Below are 20,122 nucleotides of genomic sequence, written 5' to 3' on the forward strand. Positions count from 1 at the left end.
TTAGTGTTTGTTATATGAAATTGGAGGTCCTAGTTTTTGATCTATAAATGTTTATAATTGTTAACTTTTTGATGGATTGTTCCCTTTAATATTATGTAGTTTCTCTTCACCATTTCTGATTAATTTTTGTTTTGATTAGTTTTTGTTTGGAGCATCCTTTATCGTGTATAAGGATAGCTCTGCTTACTTGTTTCTGGATCCTACTTGCCTGGTAGTTTCTTCTCTAAACTCTGATAATCAGTTTCTGAACATGTTTGCAACTGTGTGTGGGTTTTATTCTCACACTTGGGACACAACAGATAGTAGGTTCTTGCTTTTTAACCCATTTGGTTAGCCTGCATCTTTTTTATTGGTGAGTTGAGGTCATTTATAGTTAAAGTTACTACTGAAAGGTGTTTTCTATTTCCTAACAATATGTTGTTAGGTGATGTGTTCTGTAGTGCTCTATTGTTGTTTTCTTTTTCCTTCTGCCTATTAGTTTTGGGAGTTTGCTGTATTGGATGTAGTGAATTCTTTCCTCACTCTTCCTTGTTCATCTTTTCCTTTCATAGAGCTGCCTTCCTTATTTCTCCCTATGTAGTCTTCCTTTAAGAATATTCAGCTGTACTTGTTTCATTGTTATTAATTGCCTTAATTTGTGTTTGCTTTGAAATCGCTTTATCCATCAAATTTAAAAGATAACTTTGATGGGTATACAGCTCTTGGTTCACAGTTCCTTTTAGAGCTTAAAATTTATCAGTTTTGCTTTTTTGCTGTTAGGGTTTCTGAGGAAAGGTCTGAAGTTATTTCAGTTTTCCCACTGTTGGATTCTCGTTGGTGTTTTTCTCATCCACTCTTAGTATTGTTCCATCACTTGCACTTTTAACATCTTGACTATGATATGTCATGGAGAGGCTTTTCTCTGGTCATGTCTACTTGCATTTGGATATCTACTTCATTCTGTAGGTTTCACAAGTTTCCTTCTATAAAACTTTCTGCATTAAGGAGTCTGCCTGTTATAAAGCCTTTTGGCTTTATCTCTGCTTCTGTACACGTTGCGTTTTTGGGGGGTGTGATCTCTTGAATGTATCCTAGACTGCCTGGAAATATTGGTCATTTTTCTTAATATTTTCCCTTATATGTCTCATCTTTTTATTGACTGCACTTTGTCTTTCATCTGTGAAGAAGAACTCTTCTGAATAGTTTTGTGTGTTTGATGCTGTCTCGTGTTGTTTTTGTTTGACCATTTCTTTGTTTTCCAGTGTTTCCATTCTTTGTCAGTCTATTTGTATCCTTGCTGAACTTTTCCTCCATTTGTTTGACTTTCTTCTCCAATTTACTATTTTGTTCATATTAGAGACTGTCTTGCAAAGGTAGATTCCTTAGACCGTGAAATTGTGTGTTTGAATTTTTTATATGATAGTTAATTCTTTTAAAAAGTAAGACTTTGAATTCTTTTTTAGACATTTTAGCTGTCTGTATGATTTCAGATTCTATTATAGCTGATTGGTAGGTTGGGAATCATTGTTGTGGGTAGTTGCATAATGTTCTTGTTTCTTAGTCATTTTGGTTTCCATTGCTAAGATGGATTAATCTTAAAGTTTTAATTCTCTTCCTTCCGCTTCTGTTTGGAGGTTTTGTGTTCTGTGAGTCTTCCTAGAAGGAGGTTTGCATGAAGTTCACCATGCAGACTGGTCAAGTTGGCTGTTGATTCTCTGATGAGGTTGCTGAGATAGTTTGGGCTTGTCTGATAATAGAGCCATCACTAAAGGAGCCACACACTAATCACCAGGGCAACCACATGTATTAAACTTGCTTGTGTCACTCTGAATTCTGTAAATTGTTGGGGGCTGGAGTCAGAGTCCCAGTTGAACACTACTAGAGCCAAATGTTCAGAATTACTAGAGTCAAACACTTTGTTCCCTGTTAAACACTGCAGTCAAAGATCCAGTCCTGTGCTGGACTTGGGGAATGTTGGAGTCAAAGCCTTAGCTGTGCAAGGAACTTTGGGGCTCTGGCATTGATGTCTAGGTCTTAACAACTTTTATAGTTAACATCACATTGCATTTTTTACTATAACATTTTTGTACATTTATACCTTTATGCTTTGTTCTCATCTGCCCGCTTATTGCTCTCCTGAGATCTCAGCCTCCTCTTGTTAGTACATTTCTTCCCTGCAATGGTCTCCATTTCTGCTTTCATGTCACATATAGTCCATCATCCTATCCTTTCCTGCCACTCCCTCCCTTTAGACCTATTTCTTCCTTCTCATAGCCTTCTACTTTCATGTTTTGTATATACATATTTAGCAATTTACAAATATGTGAATCTATGTAAAGCAAAACAGTATGGATTATTTTACTTAAAATAATGATCTCCAGTTCTAATTTCCCACAGGTGTCATAATTTTATTATTCCTTACCATTGAATAAAACTCCATTTTGTATGTATGTACACACACACACACACACACACACACACACACACACACACACTGTTATCTGTAGGCTACTTCCTCAGCTTGGTTATTGTGAGTAGTGCAACAACACATGAATCCTTCGAGTTTACTTAGGACTGGTATAGATATGTCTTATAATAGTTCTACTTTTAATTTTCATAGGGACATATTTACTGATTTCCACTGTGCCTGTGACAGTATTGTATTCCCCCACACACATATAAAGGCTCCATTTTCCTTACATCATTACCAATAGTTACTGTTTATTTTTCTTATGGTATCCATTCTGGCTAGAATGAGATGGTATCTCAAAATCAAGGATATCTAAGTTTCTTCAAGTGTCCTTTAATTTCTTTGTCGTTCTTCCTCTGAAAATGTTCCAGTCTGAAGCTCATTTGCTAAGTGGTTGATTTGGGATGACTTGTTGATTGGTTGGCTTCTCTGAGACCTCTCTGTTCAGTTTAGTAGTCATTTGTTGACCAAATGAGTCGGGAACTTTTTAGTGTTTAACTTTTGGAATTATTTAGGTTCTAGGTGATAATCCCCTGTTTGAGTATGTATTTGTAAAAGATATTCTCCCATCCTGCAGGTTGTCTCTTTGTTCTTGGAGCCATTTTCTTTTTGTGTGTGTGTGGTGGGGGGAGTCAAGAAAATAAATTTTGGCAGGTGAAATTATTTTGTGAAGAATATATATTTATTATTACAATGATGCTTGTTTTGTGGACTTGGAGATTTAGGTATTAGAAGTCATTTTTACTGTTTTGTACTTTTTTACAAATGTAAGCATAAATGAGAAAGAGAAATTGTTCAGGATGTAATTGAATTGCACTCAGTAGAACACAGATAATGGCGACCATTTGTTGCTTTGGAGCACAGGTGCTAACTATCTGTAAACATTGTATGACATTTGGGTATTTCTAGGCCAGTGCCTCAGGACTTGAGTTTAGAGAGAGATTTTTGTTTGCGATTTCATCATTTTCCAACATTAAAAAAAAAAAAAAAAACTAAACTAAAAACCAAAAATCTCAAGAGCCTCAGTTTACCTGGTCTTCAGGGTCTTTTAAAAAGGTAAGTGTCTACTTACACACACACACACACACACACACTTTTTTTTAATAGTTGGTTTCATTATAATGTTTTTCATACATGTATATTCATCCCCAGTTACCCTCCCTGTCCCCGAATTCCCACTGATCTCCATTGTTGTTCCCCAATAATCCCCCCATCTACATTCATGGCCTTTTTTAAGTATGTGTATTTGATCCAATGGCTTTTATTAGGGTTGCTTATAGAAACATTAGTGACAGGTTATTTACAAGAGCAGGAACAACCTACCAGTGGCTATATGGTAAGGAGTGGTGCACACATGAGTGATGAAGTCTTGAGTCAATGTGTGCTATTGACATGGTCATGGCCATATCAAGGTCTGTAGCCTCGGACCTGCAGGAAAATGACAAAGCCTTCAGTACCCTTGGGAGGGAAGCTCAAAATACTGGCAAAACCTTCATCTGGTCCATGTGCAGAAAATATCCACCATAGCTTTCTCCTCTCCTCCTGGTATATTACCCCCCTTATGGAGACTGCTCCTACTAATATTAGCTAGACCTATCTCTTTGTTTATCTGTATTTTAATATCCCTGCCTTCTTGTTTAGTTAGGTGTATGTAATATCCTTGCCTCTTTGTTTAGTTATAGGTAATATTCTTGTCTACTTATTCAAATGCATAAAATAAACATCCTGAGCTTCCAGGGTGCTGAGGTTTCTCCATCAGAGAGCCCGTTCCACCTAACCCCAACATCTTTGTCTGTGTGTCTGTGTGTCTGTGTGTCTGTGTTTGCTTAATTCTCTTGCCACCCCAGTCAGGTCAAGTCTCTGAGGTCATGTAAGGATGTGACACAATACCACTAAAGTGTCTCTCTCCCAACTCTAGCAGCCATTAACTTGTAGATTCTCTGAGATGGGTGAGACCTTATGAGTATCTCTCCCCTTCATGACAGGACACTGGCAGCTTCAGTCTTGTGCAGGTCTTGTGCATGGAGTCATGTGAGTTCAATAGAACAATGGCCCTGTCATGCTTAGAAGACAGCATGCCACACCAGGCCCTGTCCTCAGGCCCGTACTTTTTTTTTTTTTTTTTAAGATTTTATTTATTTATTTATTGCATACAGTGTTCTGCCTGTATGTATGCCTGCGGGCCAGAAGAGGGCACCAGACCTCATTACAGATGGTTGTGAGCCACCATGTGGTTGCTGGGAATTGAACTCAGGACCTCTGTAAGAGCAGCCAGTGCTCTTAACCTCTGAGCCATCTCTGCAGCCCCGTACTTATTTTTATACCCTCTTCTGAGATGGTATCTGAGCTTTGGATATGGTGATACAGTGTCCCATTTATGGCTGAGCATTCAGTAGTCACATAGTCTCAAAACCTTTGATTCTTCTTCTTTTTTTTTTTTTTTTTTTTTTTTTTTTTTTAATCAGCAAACGAGGGGGCCATCTCCATTACTGGAATGTCTGTGTTAGAAATAAGATTTCTCCTTAACAAAGATTTGTTGGGTACTGACTGTGCACTGGGTGCTGAGGTAGGCAGTATGGATTCAATAATGAGGAAAATGCTCCTTCGAAGTTCTAGGTAGTGATTGCACTGCAGCCGACAAGAGTGGAGTGACCTCCCATTTATCTGAGTGCATCCCAGATGCATTATTTATGTCATGTGCTGGGCTTTTCTCAGAACTCTAGGTCACAGATGTAGGTGTTATCTCTTCTCAGTACAGAAAGCAAATGAGATTCAAGCCATGTGTCCAAAGTCGGTCGCACGTCCAAGATTTTAACCTAGATTTCCCTGGCTTGAAAAAAAAAAAAAAAACCATATTCCATGATTACTATGAAAGTTTTTTATAAATATGTAAATAGCTATAATTACAATTAGTTGCTAATACTTCTATTATCAGTGGCACAGAAAACTTAGAATAATTATTTGCTCTAAGGACCTAAGCTATTCCGATTTTGTGTTAAAAGATCAGCTAAACACTATGGTCATCACCGTGCTATAAACTCTGTTCACAGGGATGGCATGAAGATACTGCAGGGTTCTTTTGTTAGTTTTGTAGTGTCGGATAGCAAATTGCCTGCCATAGGCTCTGATGGTTCAAGCAATACACACTTATTAGCTAATGGTTCTGATCATAATGTGGCTATGCCCTATGCTCAGTTTGATGACTGAAATCAAGATATTGGTCATAGTATGTTTTTATTGGGACTTTGTGATCCTGTTTCCAAGCTCACATATTTGCTACAGAATTCAGCTCCATGACATAGTAATACTGAGGTCTCAACTTTGCTGGGTGTCTGCTGGAGGAGTGGTCTTCACTCCTGCAGGTGGGTTCACCTATTCTTTGCCATGTGGCCCTGCTCGTGTGCAAAGCCAGGGAAAGGGACTCTATCTCACTGAGTCCTTCTGATATGGAGAACTTACTTTTCCAGGAAGAGCTCAAGGCCCTTTAGGAATCATTTGATTGGACCAAATTGTGCCCTTCAAGAATAATCTTGCATTGTTAATGTCAACTGACTGGCATTTTAGTGTGTCAGCAAACTTCCTTTTCTAGTTATACTTGTTATAGGGAATCTAATCCAAGGTAATCAGTCTTACATGCAGAGAGAGACAGACAGAGACAGACATAGAATTGCATGGGCTAGTATGTCAGGGATTTGGGAGATTACCTTAGAATTTGAGTTTGCTCAAATGACTGGTGAATTGCAGGTACACCAGGAAAGCCATAATAATCCTGAAGTATTAAGTCAAGACTTAGCTAGAATTTTAATGTTATAAATTTTATTATGATCTTTTGCCAAAGCTCATTTTCTGTGTTTTGGAGAATTGCATATATATTTTTTATAATATTTTTTATTTCCTGAAAAATATTTTTTATTTCCTGAAACTATGTCATTTCTCCTTCATTTTACTTCTTCCTGCTCCTACCATGCACACCCCCACTCTCTCTAATTCAAAGCCTTATTTTATTTAATTGCTGTTGTACGCACATGCATGCGCACACACACATACCTAAATACACAAACGCAAGCTGCTCAATCCATATACCATTACATATATATACACTCTCAGGATTGACCACTGGTGTTGGATAACCAGCTGAGGGACTCTTCCTTGGGAAAGACTGTTTCTCTCATTCTCAGCATTTGCCAGCTTCCAGTAGTTCTTTGGCGTTAAGGTTCCATGAACTTTTCCATGAACTTTAACTTTGGGGCTAGCATGTCCAGTGGTGTTATCATCGTTTAGGCAACCAGGCTGATGAGGCTTCATGGGTGTAGTCTTGAAAACTTTCTGTTTCCCTGGCTTTTAACAATTTTTTCACACCCCCCTTTAGTAATAACAGGAATTGTGTTGTAAATGTGTCTGCTGGGAGTTGGCATCACACAGTCTCTTGTTTTTCAGCATTTTGATCATCAGCTATGTTTTCATAATGGTCTCTGTTGTAAAGGAAAGTTCCTTTAATGGGGGATAAGAACACTCATTGGTGGGCATAAGGATAAATATTTAGAGTGTTTTCAGAGCTTATACTGGTTTAGTAAAATAGCTATTGTAGGTTCGTTCACTCCAAGATTCATGGTGACAGTATCCCTGTGTAGTTGGCTGGGTTTCTAGTAACACGCAATGTTTCCCTCTTGCTGAGCTGGCCTTATGTACAATGAAGGTATATGTGTCTTTATTGTACCCCTAGGATTATTTGCCATGCTGGTTGATAGGTATCAACGATTTGTTGCTTCTTCCCTTTGGGAGCTTGCATGGCTTCTTCTAGTACCATGATAGTTATTCTCAGGGAGGAGGCTTTCAGGCAAGAGCCAGCTTAGGTCCTCTAAGTCCTATGTCCAAAGTTCATGATGTCTTCAGCAATAGGTTCTTACCTTCCACCTCTGGGAGATAACAAAGTACAACAGCAATGGCCCTTAATGTTTTGGGGGTCTCTTGGACAACCTTTACCAAGAGCTAAAAAGGGGGATTCTCATGCCTGGTGTTGGTTTTTTTTTTGATGGATAATCTGTGGCTTTTGTGGAGAGCATTATCAGGCCAGAAGGGACATTTTCATTTAAACTATATGTGTATATGTGTTGCAAATTATTTGAAGAAGAGAAATGGTTCCTTCAACATTTTTAGCCAGGTCCATTTTGTAGAAGTGGCATCCTGTGTGTCAATAAGAAATTGGAAGCAAGGGTTAAACACTTACCTACAGACCACACCCTCCTTAGTCTCATCTCTGTCTTTTTAATAGTAAGTTAGTTTTTCTGGGTGTCATCTTCCTGATGAGGAATGGGAGCTTGGAAGCATAAGAGGAGAGTTGTCAGCCATAGCTTGGGTGGAATAAAAGTGAATGCCCTTGGAGTATCTTTCCCAATACTGAGATACTGTTCTTAGATCATTTTATGCTTAATTAATTTCCTTAATGCCATAGAAAGTCAGAGCTGAAATGGATCTTACAGAAGTGCCTAGTCTTTCACTCCCCTTGGGGAGGAGGAGGTAATGGCACCTGACACTTCTGTAAATCAGTAGCTTAATGGACATCTAAATGGCTTTATATAAAACATTGGAGGTTTTCCCCTAGCTTTCTTTTGACAGGGTCTAGCTATGTAGCTCAGGCTGGCCTTGAACTCATTATCCTCATTCCTCAGCCTTTTGAGTGTTGAGATTATAGAAGTGTACCACCATGCCTAGCTCAGTTTGGTTTTTAAATGTCCAGTTCAGTGACTCAGCATTTCCCCAGCATAACAGATTAGAGAAAGATAACATATTTATATCAGTGGCAAGAGCTAGACTCCAGCAGAAATCTGCAGCAGTCATCTTAAACAGAGAGTGGTAGACATCCCCCTAACACCACCCTCTATACTTACCACAAGGGAACATGCTAACATCTGGGTATGGTAATGAGGGCAGAGTGTGTGAAGTTTTCATCAACCCCTGGGAGATTCTTTTATGTTCTGATTGAGAATCTTAGACCGTTATGGTTTTTTGTTGTTGTTGTTTGTTTGTTTTTTGTTTATTTTTCTGTGTATCACTTTCTTTCTGTCATTGAACTACCCTCCTCCATATCTCATTATCTCTTCATAGAATCTTCTAGTCCTTGAGTAGTCATCGACTCTGTTGCAGCAACTCAGTCCCAGTTTCTCTTGTGCCAGGCAGCTTGCTTGTGACATCCCAGTTTGCTCCCTAACTCCTTGGTGTGCAGGGACACCTTACTTCCCAGAGATCTGCTGAGGGCACAGTTCAAGTCTTCCTTCAGTCCAGCTGGGACTTGCTGTGCTGTGATTTCTCCCTTGCTGGGAGGTCTATGGATGTTCTTTTAACTTCTTGTCCGTGGTGGAGTCCAGTTCACTCAGCCATTGCCAATGCTGTCAGATCCTCACTCTTGTCACCTTCCTTTTGGTCAGTTCTCTGTTTCAACTTCAAATGTGACAATTAAAACTGAACCCAGGGTGGTGCTTGTTGGTCACATGCTTCTGTCTCATGCATCATTGACATTCTACATTCTGACAAGTCAACTTCATGAGATCCTGCAGGACTGGCAAACATTTTAATTTAGTGTGGGGTATTGAGATGGCTCAGCAGGTAAAGCACTCACTGCCAGATCTCACTACATAAACTCAATCCCCAGGACATGTGGAAAAAGGAGAGAACCAACTTCTGTAAGATGTTATTTGATGTTATTTGACCTACACACACACACACACACACACACACACACACACACACACACACAGAAAGAGAGAGAGAGAATTAATTTATTTTAATTTATTACATATTTATTTATTACATTTTTAAGCAAATCGAGTTATTTTCATTCACTGATTTGGAATTCTTGTTATCTTCAACAGCAAATATGTTAAATCTACTGTGGATAGGGCAGAACATTAGATTCTGAAGCACTGATATTTCCAAGATAGGATTTATAATTTCATTGTGTTACAAGGATTAATATAAGCATTTCACCAGTATTTAGTTTGTAAGCTTAATATAAGAAACACATGGCTGGCATTTTGTTTGAAAGCCATGAACTTCCACATCGACAACCAAGGGCAGAAGGGCTACATGGGGTTAATCTTAGAAGAATGGAGGTGCTTACTTGGGACAGAAGGCAAGAGCTAAAGGGCCCTTGAGATAGAATACAACCCTGTGCAGGCAAACTTTAAGTCTTTCAGTGTGTATACTTGGCTTTGTTTTCAGAGAAAAACAGATCTCATACATAAAATTCCAGTCTGTGGGATTATCAAATGGCAGTCAAACATGTTTTTACAAGTTCTGAACAAGTCTTATTTGGAGTCTTAGTATGCATGCAAACAGCTTCCTTAGTAACCTGAAGTCCCTCATATTTACATAAAACTATCCTTTTGAAGTCTGTGGCTTATGAGTTAAGTCTTCTCTTCAGTAGTCAGTTTGAGAAAAGGCCAGGGACACTTGCATTTTCCCAGTCACCATCAGCAGAAGGGCCTAGTGGTTCTGAGATCTCCTTCACCTGGTCCCCCAGTCAAGGAACACTTGTTCCTTGATGGTGGTTTTGGCACTGTGCACACACAGGTATTCAGCAAACAAACCCATCATAAGTGGAATTCACAGTTACTGAGCATGTGCCTTAAGCCCTTTACACATATAATTTTCATTAGTGGTAGAAATTCTCCAACAAATAGAGTCTGTGTCTTTCAAGGGCACTGGAGAATGGAGGTGGAGGTGTTCAGACATTGTCTACAGTCACACAGGTTTTGAGTCAGAGTTGACTTTCACGCCTGGCAGTGTGGCTAGAGCCTGTTGTCCACTGCCACAGAGCACAGGGCAGGAGTGTGGTAAGACTCATGCAAGTCCAGATCTGGGGGCTTCCTAAATAACACACTTTGTTCTATGGGGCTGGGACAGTAGATCAATGGGTAAAGTGCTTGCACTACAAGTCTAAGGGTCTGAGTTCACATCCCTAGAATCCACACAAAAGGCAGGTGACCGCACTGGAGAGACAGGGACAGTTCTGCCCCTGGTGCTCAATTTCCACAACCTAATCTAATCAGTGATCTCCAGGTCTGGGAGAGACCCTGACTCAAAGAACAAGTTGGAAAATATTTGAGACCATTAGAAGTGAGTGTGGTAAACACTAATTATGATTTTTCTTTCCTTTCTCCACAGCTTCATGGTTTTCTCCAAATGAAAAGATCCTCATTGTTATTTTTCCGATTTTGGCTATACTACTTTTCTGGGGAAAGTTCGGTATTTTAAGTAAGTATTCGAATGTACTTTTTCATTTATGCTTTAGTGACACAATGGTTTTTTCTAGGGCATTACTGGTGGGATAATCTGTCTCACTAGTCTGTATTGGGAAAAGTGTTATGATGGTAATTAAGAGTAACCAATGTACATGTAGTTTTTAAAAAGCATATACTGTCCCCCATATTTTGCTACAGCTCATACTTAAGTTTAAGGTGTTTAGTTATAAGTGGTATTTTGAGATCTCTGTGGGTAGAAATGTTAGTAACAACACCTTAACTCCTGTGAAATGGTTATTTACAAATGTTTCATTTGGTAAACAGATGATCATAGAGACAGAATCCTATGCTCTGGGGCCCTGGGATGCTCTGCCTCATATCCCCAGTTTAAGCTTGTCTGTGGGCAAAGGCCTGTCTGTGCCTGTTGTCCAGCTCTGCAGCCCCCGGTGGAAGGAGTTTTTGCTTTGGCAGCCATGTAACCAAGTCTCTGAAGGACAGACCTGATGCTGGGTCTCATTTGCCTCAGTTGTATAGAATTGTCATCCCAGGGTAATCTGTTATATGCATTCTAGTTAAGGCTTATACTCAATAGTATCTACATACCAGCCTGTTCCACCAGGAACATGTCAATCTGTCCTCAGTATTTCCATACCAATATAGTAAGAGAAATTGACTAATTTATGAAGTTCTGAGGTGACAGACTAAACTTTCAAACTTGTAAATGTAAGATCTAACCTCCCACCCCCGAGCCCCTTGGCATAGCAACTGAAGACCAGGAAACACCTCTTCAGGTAAGGAGGAAATGGTGTGTGCTAAATTTGCTCGCCAGCCTTTAGAGAGGTGGACACTAGGGAGTCCCTGCAGGGGATGCCTGCTGGATAGTTCCCTGAAGTTCTTCCCTAGGAAGGGTGAAGCTGTGTGTGTCCTCAGTGAGACCCTCAGTGAGATGGAGGAATAGAAGAGATGTGATTGGCGGTTTATTTGAAGAGCTTTGCCCAGTGCACGGGGCTCTGGAAATGCTTAGTGACTTCAGAAATGTCCCCGGGTTGTGTCTAAGTGGGAAAAGAGGAGAACAAGGGCTGACATTGTAGCCCTTACCTCTAAGACAGTGAAGTGATGCTGGAAGTTATCTCAGAATTCCAGAAAGCCCCTTGTGTTAAGGAAGGCGCTGATACAGCCTCAGGCCCTGCCCATAATCACCGGCCTTAAGGAAAGCTTTCAGCCACATTGGCAGAGCCAGGCTTTCAGGGCTGAGTCACACAATCCATGCAGGAAACAGTCTTTTAAGGATCAGACAGTGATTTCATAGCAGTGCTGTTGAACTTAAGTTGACAGAAGTTTGCTGGTTATGACATTATCATTAGCAACAGCATTTTCAGTGGAATGGATCAGAAATAAATCTGTTTATGATCAGCCATATTTATACAGAATAAGACTAATTTTTTTTTGGACTATGAAATACATTATATAAGAAGTTACCAGGAAAATAAGTCATCTGCTGGCTGTATATCTAGGAACAAGGGTTGTTTCAGGTTTTGTTTGTTGTTTGGTTTTTGATTCTAGTAACCTTCCAGCTTCTCTCTCTCTGTCTCTCTCTCTCTCTCTCTCTCTCTCTCTCTCTCTCTCTCTGTCTCTCTCTTGCTCTTTCTGTTTATCTCCTATAAAAGGAAACTGTAACTGTGCTCATACAGCTTATGTATTTGTACATCCTTGTGTCCCAGGTGCCACCAGAATGTTGCCATGGCTGCTTGTGCTCTCCTCTTATGGCTGTATCATGTTGTATTGAACTTTCATCTTACTGGGTATTAAGAGATATTATGAAACTCTGATGAATGTGTATGAGCTTTTGGGTGTCAGTGATATTTTACACCTATAGATAAACTCTACCAACACATGTTCCAGACCCACCTTTTGAATTCCTGCTACCACTGACGAGAATGTCCACCTGTCCACCGTTCTCAGGGTCCTGACAGAGTTATTGTTCTAAAACCCTTCGCTAATTTGATGTGTTGTACTAGTGATTTTGGACATTCTTGTTAATGTTCCTATTATACCAGTTGCATTTTTAAAGAGTTCATTATGAAGCTAAAAAATGTATAAGGGAAATATTTGATTTTGGGCCATCTTTAAAAAGGGAGGAGCCTGAGGAAGAGCAATAGTGGGCATGTGGAAGAAGAACCTTTGTATTTGACTCACTCAGACATGCCTCACACTTAAAGCTGAGTTATTACAATAGCGGCTGAATATTTTGCGCGACTCTTGCTCTGAGGAGCCACCACTCACTGTGCCAAGTGCTCTCCACCATTTATTTCCCACAGGGACTCTGCCAGTCCCGTGACTATTGTTGTTCCTATTTTGAAGATAAGAGGCAGGCAGTTTGTCCACAGTCACCCAGCCATTTCCTGGCAATCCTGGATTTGGACTATTAACCATCAAACTGTCTGCCTGTCTTGAATTTATCTGCAGGAAGAGTGGATGGGTGTGTATCTAGTGTACCACTTTGAGCCTATGAGACTGTTAGTAGTAGAATAGAATGTTGGTTTCATGAGTTGATTATTTTCTCCACCAGTACGTACTGGCAGGGTGTCTGGTGACTGCTGGGCACTGACCTAAAGGTTTGAGGTATGGAAGTGAGTGTTCATTCCTGATGGCTATGAGACCACCTCATGTCTATCACTGCAGTCAAGATAGTCCAACTGCCTATCTTGTACTTAGCCTCATTCACTCAATGAGTCACTTTCACCCTGGAAAAGGTTCCTTGGTTCTAACCTGCTATCTCATCTGTGAGATCATACACCAATGATAACACAGACCCAAGAGTTTTCCTTTCTGATTTTCTAGTTCTTTTTAACTTTCCACCCTGTACTTGACCTCAGGACATTTCTCTCAGTGGTCTCTCTGGCTCTGCATGTGAATCTGTTGTGCTTCGAGAAGAAACCTAAACCTTTAATGACAGTTCCTTTACAGAAAGCTGTGTCTTGAACCACAGCTCAGGACAACTGTGGCCTTTCCTTGGTGATGGAGTGTGACCTGAGAGTTCTAACCCTTTCCTTCACACATTGCTTTTGGTCACAGCAGTAGATACCTTAAGATCCCTTATCTTGTATCAGCTCAGTCATTCACACTGTTGACAGGCTCCTGCCTGATTTTCAGGGTTCTCCATCTACACAGAGGTAGCATGAGTTCTTTCCTACATTTAGCTGGCTGATAGGTCCTTTCAAGTGCTGCGCATAGTATTGTAGTTCTTTCAGGCTTATATAAAGAGCTGGCTGTTGTCCACAGTTCTTTGTCACAGGCTTATCTGCTCTTCGTTTTCCTTTCCTTTTAACCCTTGTCCTACACAGGTGGTCCTTTGCTTTGCACTCAGCGGCATGGCCATGAACCTGACCATGGAAGCTGAGCTCTGCGAAACAGTCTTGATAATAGGCAGGAAAATTACTATCACACAGTGGCCTTCAAAATATGTTGTCAAAACAAGCTGGGTTGGTGGTGCCGTCCTGTGTTCCTGGCACTATACAGACCAAGTTCCAGGCAAAACAGAGCTACATAGCAAGAACCTGTCTTATGCAAAAATCTTTCACAATATAAAAACTTTCCTAGTTTTTGGAAAATTAAAATATCAATGAAGTTAATAATTACTGCATGGAGAGTCAGACTATTTAAAATTCAGTATTTAAAGTATTGAGGTTTGAAAGATTTTGGTTTTGCCCTATAACTTTGGGAACAGAGGAAGCATCCCCTGGTAAAAACTCAGGCTGTCTTTTTTAGTGCGTATCAGCTTGCTTGCTACATTTCATTTTCATTCGTTCAATGAAACATCTCAGCGTTCTGTGGTGAACTTTTTATTTGATATTTCTGTTGTTGTTTGTTTAGCAGAGTCACATCCTAAGGGATGTCCTCGCTGTCACATGGTTCATGTCAGTGAGTTCACCTTCCCTGAGCTGCTGGGCTATCTCTTGAGCTGCCTCCATTGTGGTCATGTTGCCATCCCCACAGTGGCTCTTCTGGTACTTTGCTATGGTCTGAATTTCACAGCCAGCCAGCATCCACACTTGTTATTTCCTGGCTCTCTCATCTCATCTCTCTTGCCCAGTTTTTTTTTTTTTTTTTTTTTTTTTTTTTTGTTTTTTTTTTTTTTTTTTTTGGGCAGGGGGGGTAATGTATTATAGAGTGTCCTGTAGGTTTATCACTGGGAGATGAGGAGTTATAACTACACACATGGCCGTCTGTGCATTAACTGAAGAATAAGCATGCAATCAGTGACTGTCACTCACAGTCTTCAATGGTTGTGACATGATGACACTTCTGCTATTTATATTGTATTGTGATTTTTGGATTAAAGACAGCATGAAGCATACTTTGTGAAGTACTCACTTGGTAATGAAACTTCCAACTGTATTTGGAGGACTTGAGTTATACAAGTAAACAATGGAATCCATACATGTCAGAACTGTATAAAGTCAGGGCTTCTGAGATTTATTTTTGTGTATTCTAGACAGGCTTAATTTCTTTTTCTTTCTTGTCCCTACTTAATATTGCCCCATAGATATTTTGATTATCACTTGGTAGTATTTGAGAAAATGTTTCTATGAAGATCATTGTTGGGAAACTCAAAGAAAACAGTTGTTCATCACAAGAGCCTTGAGGTCTCACTAAGTCCTTAGAGCCTAGCTTATGCCAGTGGCAAGGCCTTGGAAGCACATGTAAAAGAAGTGATGGGATAGAGATTTTTCTCAGTGAATAGGAAAAATAATTCTGAAGAAATGAGGACAAACACTAAATCGAAGTGGAGAGTTCTACCCAAGCAAGAAAACAAAGTATCATTCTGATAAAAATTATTACCAAAAAATTCATCTGTGGCCAGGTTTGTGGCCCTAATCATAAATACCAAGTTTAATTTCATTCAACAGTGTTGGACTTAATCCTTTCCCTATAGTGCTCGTATGATCCCTAAGCCGTAGAGTCATTCACTGACTTTACTGTAAGAGGAACTGGGCCAAGCTGTAGCATAGCATTTAACTCTTATAGGAATGTAATCACCTTTATGCTTTCAAATTCCTTTATGCTTTCAAAATCCAGACATCACTGATCTTGAACCAGAGTAATTTGTCATCAGTAGATGTCTGCTAGACATTCCCCTCTGTTGTGTTCAAATATTTGCCATAAAAAAAGCTTTTATTTTCCTCTAGGTCCTACTGACAGGGAGTATGATCTTTAGTAGTATTCATCTTGATAAACTTATTTCATCAGAGAAGTTGGCCGGAATATGGGATCTATTATGGTCAACTTGCTCACTCATGGCAAGTAAACACTTTATACATGGCAGTTCATTTTTCTCCAGTACCATTTCTACAAGCCTTCATCCGTGTGTGTGTTTAAAAAATGAAATTTTACTTTCATTTTTTAAAGTTATCATATGTACTCGATCAAGTTATAGTGGAAATAATATTAGTTTACAGCCCAGTGGATGCTAAAGGATTCTAAATTACTTTGCCAGAGTTATCAGAAAAACAAAAACAACAACAAAAAAAAAACACTATAATAATTAAATTGATGGTTTCTTTCTCTTCCTTTATCATTTACTCTTTATCTCGGTAATCTACCTCCTGTCTCTTCACCATAGTCACACAGCTAGGGGCTGTCCAAATGTCATGTCTTTTGAGCAAACATTTGGGTTTTTCTGGGTAGTGTACAGTCTGTGTGTGCCTTTGTGGGTGTTCTGTATCTCATTTTTAGAGTCTCGTAAAAGTTTAACATGATAGATTTTATTTTTAAGCCTAAATTGACTTGATTATTATGCTGTTTTATCAGCCACAAGTCAGATGCCATCTTAATATGTGCTCTGTGTCAGTGGCAGAGACCAGGAAAAAAGTGTCTGCTCTTAATAGACCCTCATTCAGGTCACTGGAAGAGCATACAGATTTCTTTGTTCACTGGAAGGTTTAGAACACAAGAAACTGAGACTAGATCTCTGCCTTTCATGGGTTGGTTGGGTTGGAATTACTCAATTCTCGTCAAATACAGCAATCTGCTATTTGTTCCTAGACATGGACTAATAAAAGGATATGTTACAGAGTACACACATATAGCAAAAAAAATTGTGAATGAAGCTACCTAATGGGAGATGTAGCCTGATAGAGTTAATTGTTTTATATTATATATGATGTTAAATTATACAGTATACATTTGAATTAGAAGAATACCTAATGTTATGATTAATACTGTCACATTGTGCCAGGCAAAGTGGTGCTCTCCTGGAGTATCACCATTTGGTATGGTTTCTCCTGATACTTAGTTTTCTTGTATCTGGTGACAGTAATGTTATAAACTTTTCATTAAAAATATAAATTCTGGACAGGTCATGATAGCACACATTTTAATCCCAAAGTGAGTTCCAGGCCATCTAGAGCTATATGGTGAGACTCTGTCACCAGAAACAAAACAAAACAAAACAAAACCAAAAAACGTGTTAAGTGCTATTATTTCTTATGTACTTTAAGTATTGGTTTCAGTAGTTTTAGCTGGGGGGGGGGGGTCTTAAAAAGCAGGCACATTATTAAAATCACATGGATTATTCTGCTAAGTAACCAAAATAATACTAGGAAGTTTGATAAAAAGCCTGCAGTTAAAAATAAATTAACCTGAGTGTAGTGGCGTACACCTTTAATCTTAGCTTTCAAGAGGCAGAGACAGGTGGATCTTAGTAATGTGAGGCCATCTTGGTCTATAAGGAGATTTCCAGGACAGCCACAGCTACATAGAAGCTGTGTCTCAAAAAAAGAAAAAAAAATACCTTAAAATTATTTTTATCTGAAATGTTTTGGAAATTGCTTTCAACAAGAAGAAATCACCAGCAAAAACCCTTGAATCGTTGGGTTCTGTGGAATCTCGTCACTGAAAACACTGATAACTGGGTCAACCAGGTACCTTCTCGCCCTGTTGTGGGGCCTGTCTGAATGTGGCCATTGTGAGCAAAGGATATAAGCCAGAAGAGATTTCCTCTGAGCATTTCCTCAAGAAAACACAGATGTCCTCCCATTGGCTGAAATTATTTAAGACCCAGTAATGTATTTGCTACAATAACTGTTTAAGGAAAACAAACAAACAAACAAAAATATGTAGCCTGGAAAATAGTAGTTGAACCAATCACCAAGAACTAAGGTTACCAACACATAGATTACTTAAAAGAGCTTTTGATGTAATATTTTGTGGTGTTATATTTTTATTGCTGTTGTTGGCATTATTTTCCTTTTGGCAGCTCTGCCTGCTAAGCCTGAAAGGGCTGGAGTTGATGTGTTGTCTAAACTCTTACTTTTAATGGCTCTTTTTTTGTAGTAAACCTAGGAGTCTCTAATGAATGCTTGATTGATTGTGTGGCCCATTTGAAACAGCTTTTATGTTGCAACTTCTGCAGAGTTTTCATACCCTGTTTAGGTAGCAGTATATATGGGCTTAAACGGAAAGTGAGATGTATGCCTTGAGAAGCATGTGTGTCTGCTTTCCTGAAATAGGGCTTTGTCTTTTGTGACCCAAACACTCAGTGTCTTTCTAGCTGGTATTTGAGATCTGAAAGTAGGGAAGCTGTGAAAACTCCTCCTCCTGAGGAGGCAGGGGTAGGACTGGTTCCACAGCTGAATAGAGGCAACCAGCTACACCCAAGCTCAGGGACTCCGGTTCCTAAGAGTGGCAGTTACTCAGCTCTGTGGACTATCGTTGCTTTGTGAGCTATCACTTTTCCCCCTGAAGTGACTAGTACTGAGATTGTAATCAAAAGAATGGGTAAGGAAGCTATCCTACTTAGCTTTAACTGTCTGTCAGCTTGACACCCAGCTTAGAGTCATCTGAGAAGGGACAATTGAAGGATTGCCCAGGTCAGATTGGCCTGTGCTGAACTGTCCTGATTGATAATTCATATGGGAGGCCGAGCCCACTGCGGGCAGTACTATTCTCTGGTTCTGGACTGTATGAGAAATCTAGCTAAGCATGAGCCAGCAAGCAGTGCTCCTCGGTGGTTTCTGCTGGAGTTCCTGTCCTCATGTCCCTCAATGATAGACTAACCAGTACACTTAAATAAGCCCTTTCCTCTCCTAAGGTGTATTTGGAAAGCGTTTCATCACAACAGAAAGAAAGATGCTAGAACTGTAGAGCAGTAAATCCTCAGGTGTCTTCATGATAGATTTTTATTATGGTCACTAAGTACTTTCCCAATTTTGTTATGTTTAATCTGCTCCTCATTTCAGTAGAAGAAAATTAAAAGCAAATACAACATTTAAAATAATTCCCCACTGTATTAGTTCCTTTTCTGTTGCTGTGATAAAATATCATGACCAAAAGCAATTTAAAGGCAAGATGGTTCTGAAGGGAAAGTCCATAATGGCAGAAACACATGGCAGTCATGAAGCAGAGATCGTATCTTCAGCATCAGACACAAAGCAGAGAGAGAGAGCTGGGAGTGGGGAGAGTTTACAGTCTCCTAAAGCCTGCTTTTAGTGACCTGTTACCTCCAGCAAAGCTCCATGCCCTAAACATTTCATTACCTCCCCCAAATAGCACCACCAAGGGTTCGTGTATGAGCCTAAGAGGGGCACTTCTCATTCAAACCAGCACAGCCCTCTGGGGGCCAACAAGCAGGACATCAGTGTGTAGGTGGCACCAGAAGCATCCCAGGCTCACATCTTGCAGCTCTCTTATCTGATTTCAGGTGACCTTTCATGGTCGCTCTCTCTCTTTCTCTTTTTCTCTCCCCCTTTTCTTTCCCTTTCCTTCTTTTTTTTTTTTTTTTTTTTTTTTTTTTTTTTTGTGAAAAAATAATTTCAACATTAACCAAATAAAAAGGCCAAAAGATACCAAGAGAAAATGTTGTGATGCCTATGACTACATGTGATCTCAGAGAGGGTAGCAACACCTAGGATAAACCTGCATCAGGACCAGAGATGTCTGCCTCTTGAAACCTGGCAGTGTTTTTATTTCTATGTCTTAGTTGAGAGTTTTAGACATCCCCGCCCCTAGGGATTTTACAAGGATGTTTAATGTTTATCCTGTCTCCATTTTCAAATTAAATTAACCTGACTTCTAGGTGTCTTACTAAATTTTAAAAACGGATATTTGTTTTCTCAGTGCTGCTCTCTAAGCAGTGATATCTTATCAGCTTTTTCGTCCTCTGCTGTGCTATGAATCTGGGGTGATTTTGCTCCTCTGGGGACATTAAAAAGGTCAGAAAACACTTTGGTAGGGAAGTGGGAGAACTCTTACTGGCATCTAGTATGTGGGGTGCAGGGATTCTGCTACATTCTATGCACAGATCCACTGCTAGGAGAGAAAATGAAAAAGGTTTAATGATGCTTCAATTTAGAAAGCCTATTATATGTAGTTTTATTGTATCAAGTGCGGGAATAAAATGTCACCTTCACCTTCAGCATCCTCATTTACATAG

General features: G+C 39.6%; 1 protein-coding gene across 16 annotated transcripts in view; it reads left to right on the top strand.

Moving 5' to 3' along the window:
* The window catches only part of Cd47 (CD47 molecule), an 812,520-nt gene that overhangs the window by 17,392 nt on the left and 775,006 nt on the right, over positions 1 to 20,122 (top strand). For all 16 annotated transcript variants that reach the window (XR_007834958.1, XR_007834957.1, XM_051191581.1 and 13 more), the window contains exon 3: positions 10,613 to 10,702. Coding sequence is in view for 14 of the 16 variants with exons in the window: in XM_051191581.1 (XP_051047538.1) it covers positions 10,613 to 10,702 (90 nt within the window). In the remaining 2 variants the exon portion in view is untranslated. The remainder of the gene's footprint in view (positions 1 to 10,612; positions 10,703 to 20,122) is intronic.

Source organism: Phodopus roborovskii, unplaced genomic scaffold, assembly GCF_943737965.1.
Source record: "Phodopus roborovskii unplaced genomic scaffold, PHOROB, whole genome shotgun sequence".
Taxonomy (NCBI): Eukaryota; Metazoa; Chordata; class Mammalia; order Rodentia; family Cricetidae; genus Phodopus; species Phodopus roborovskii.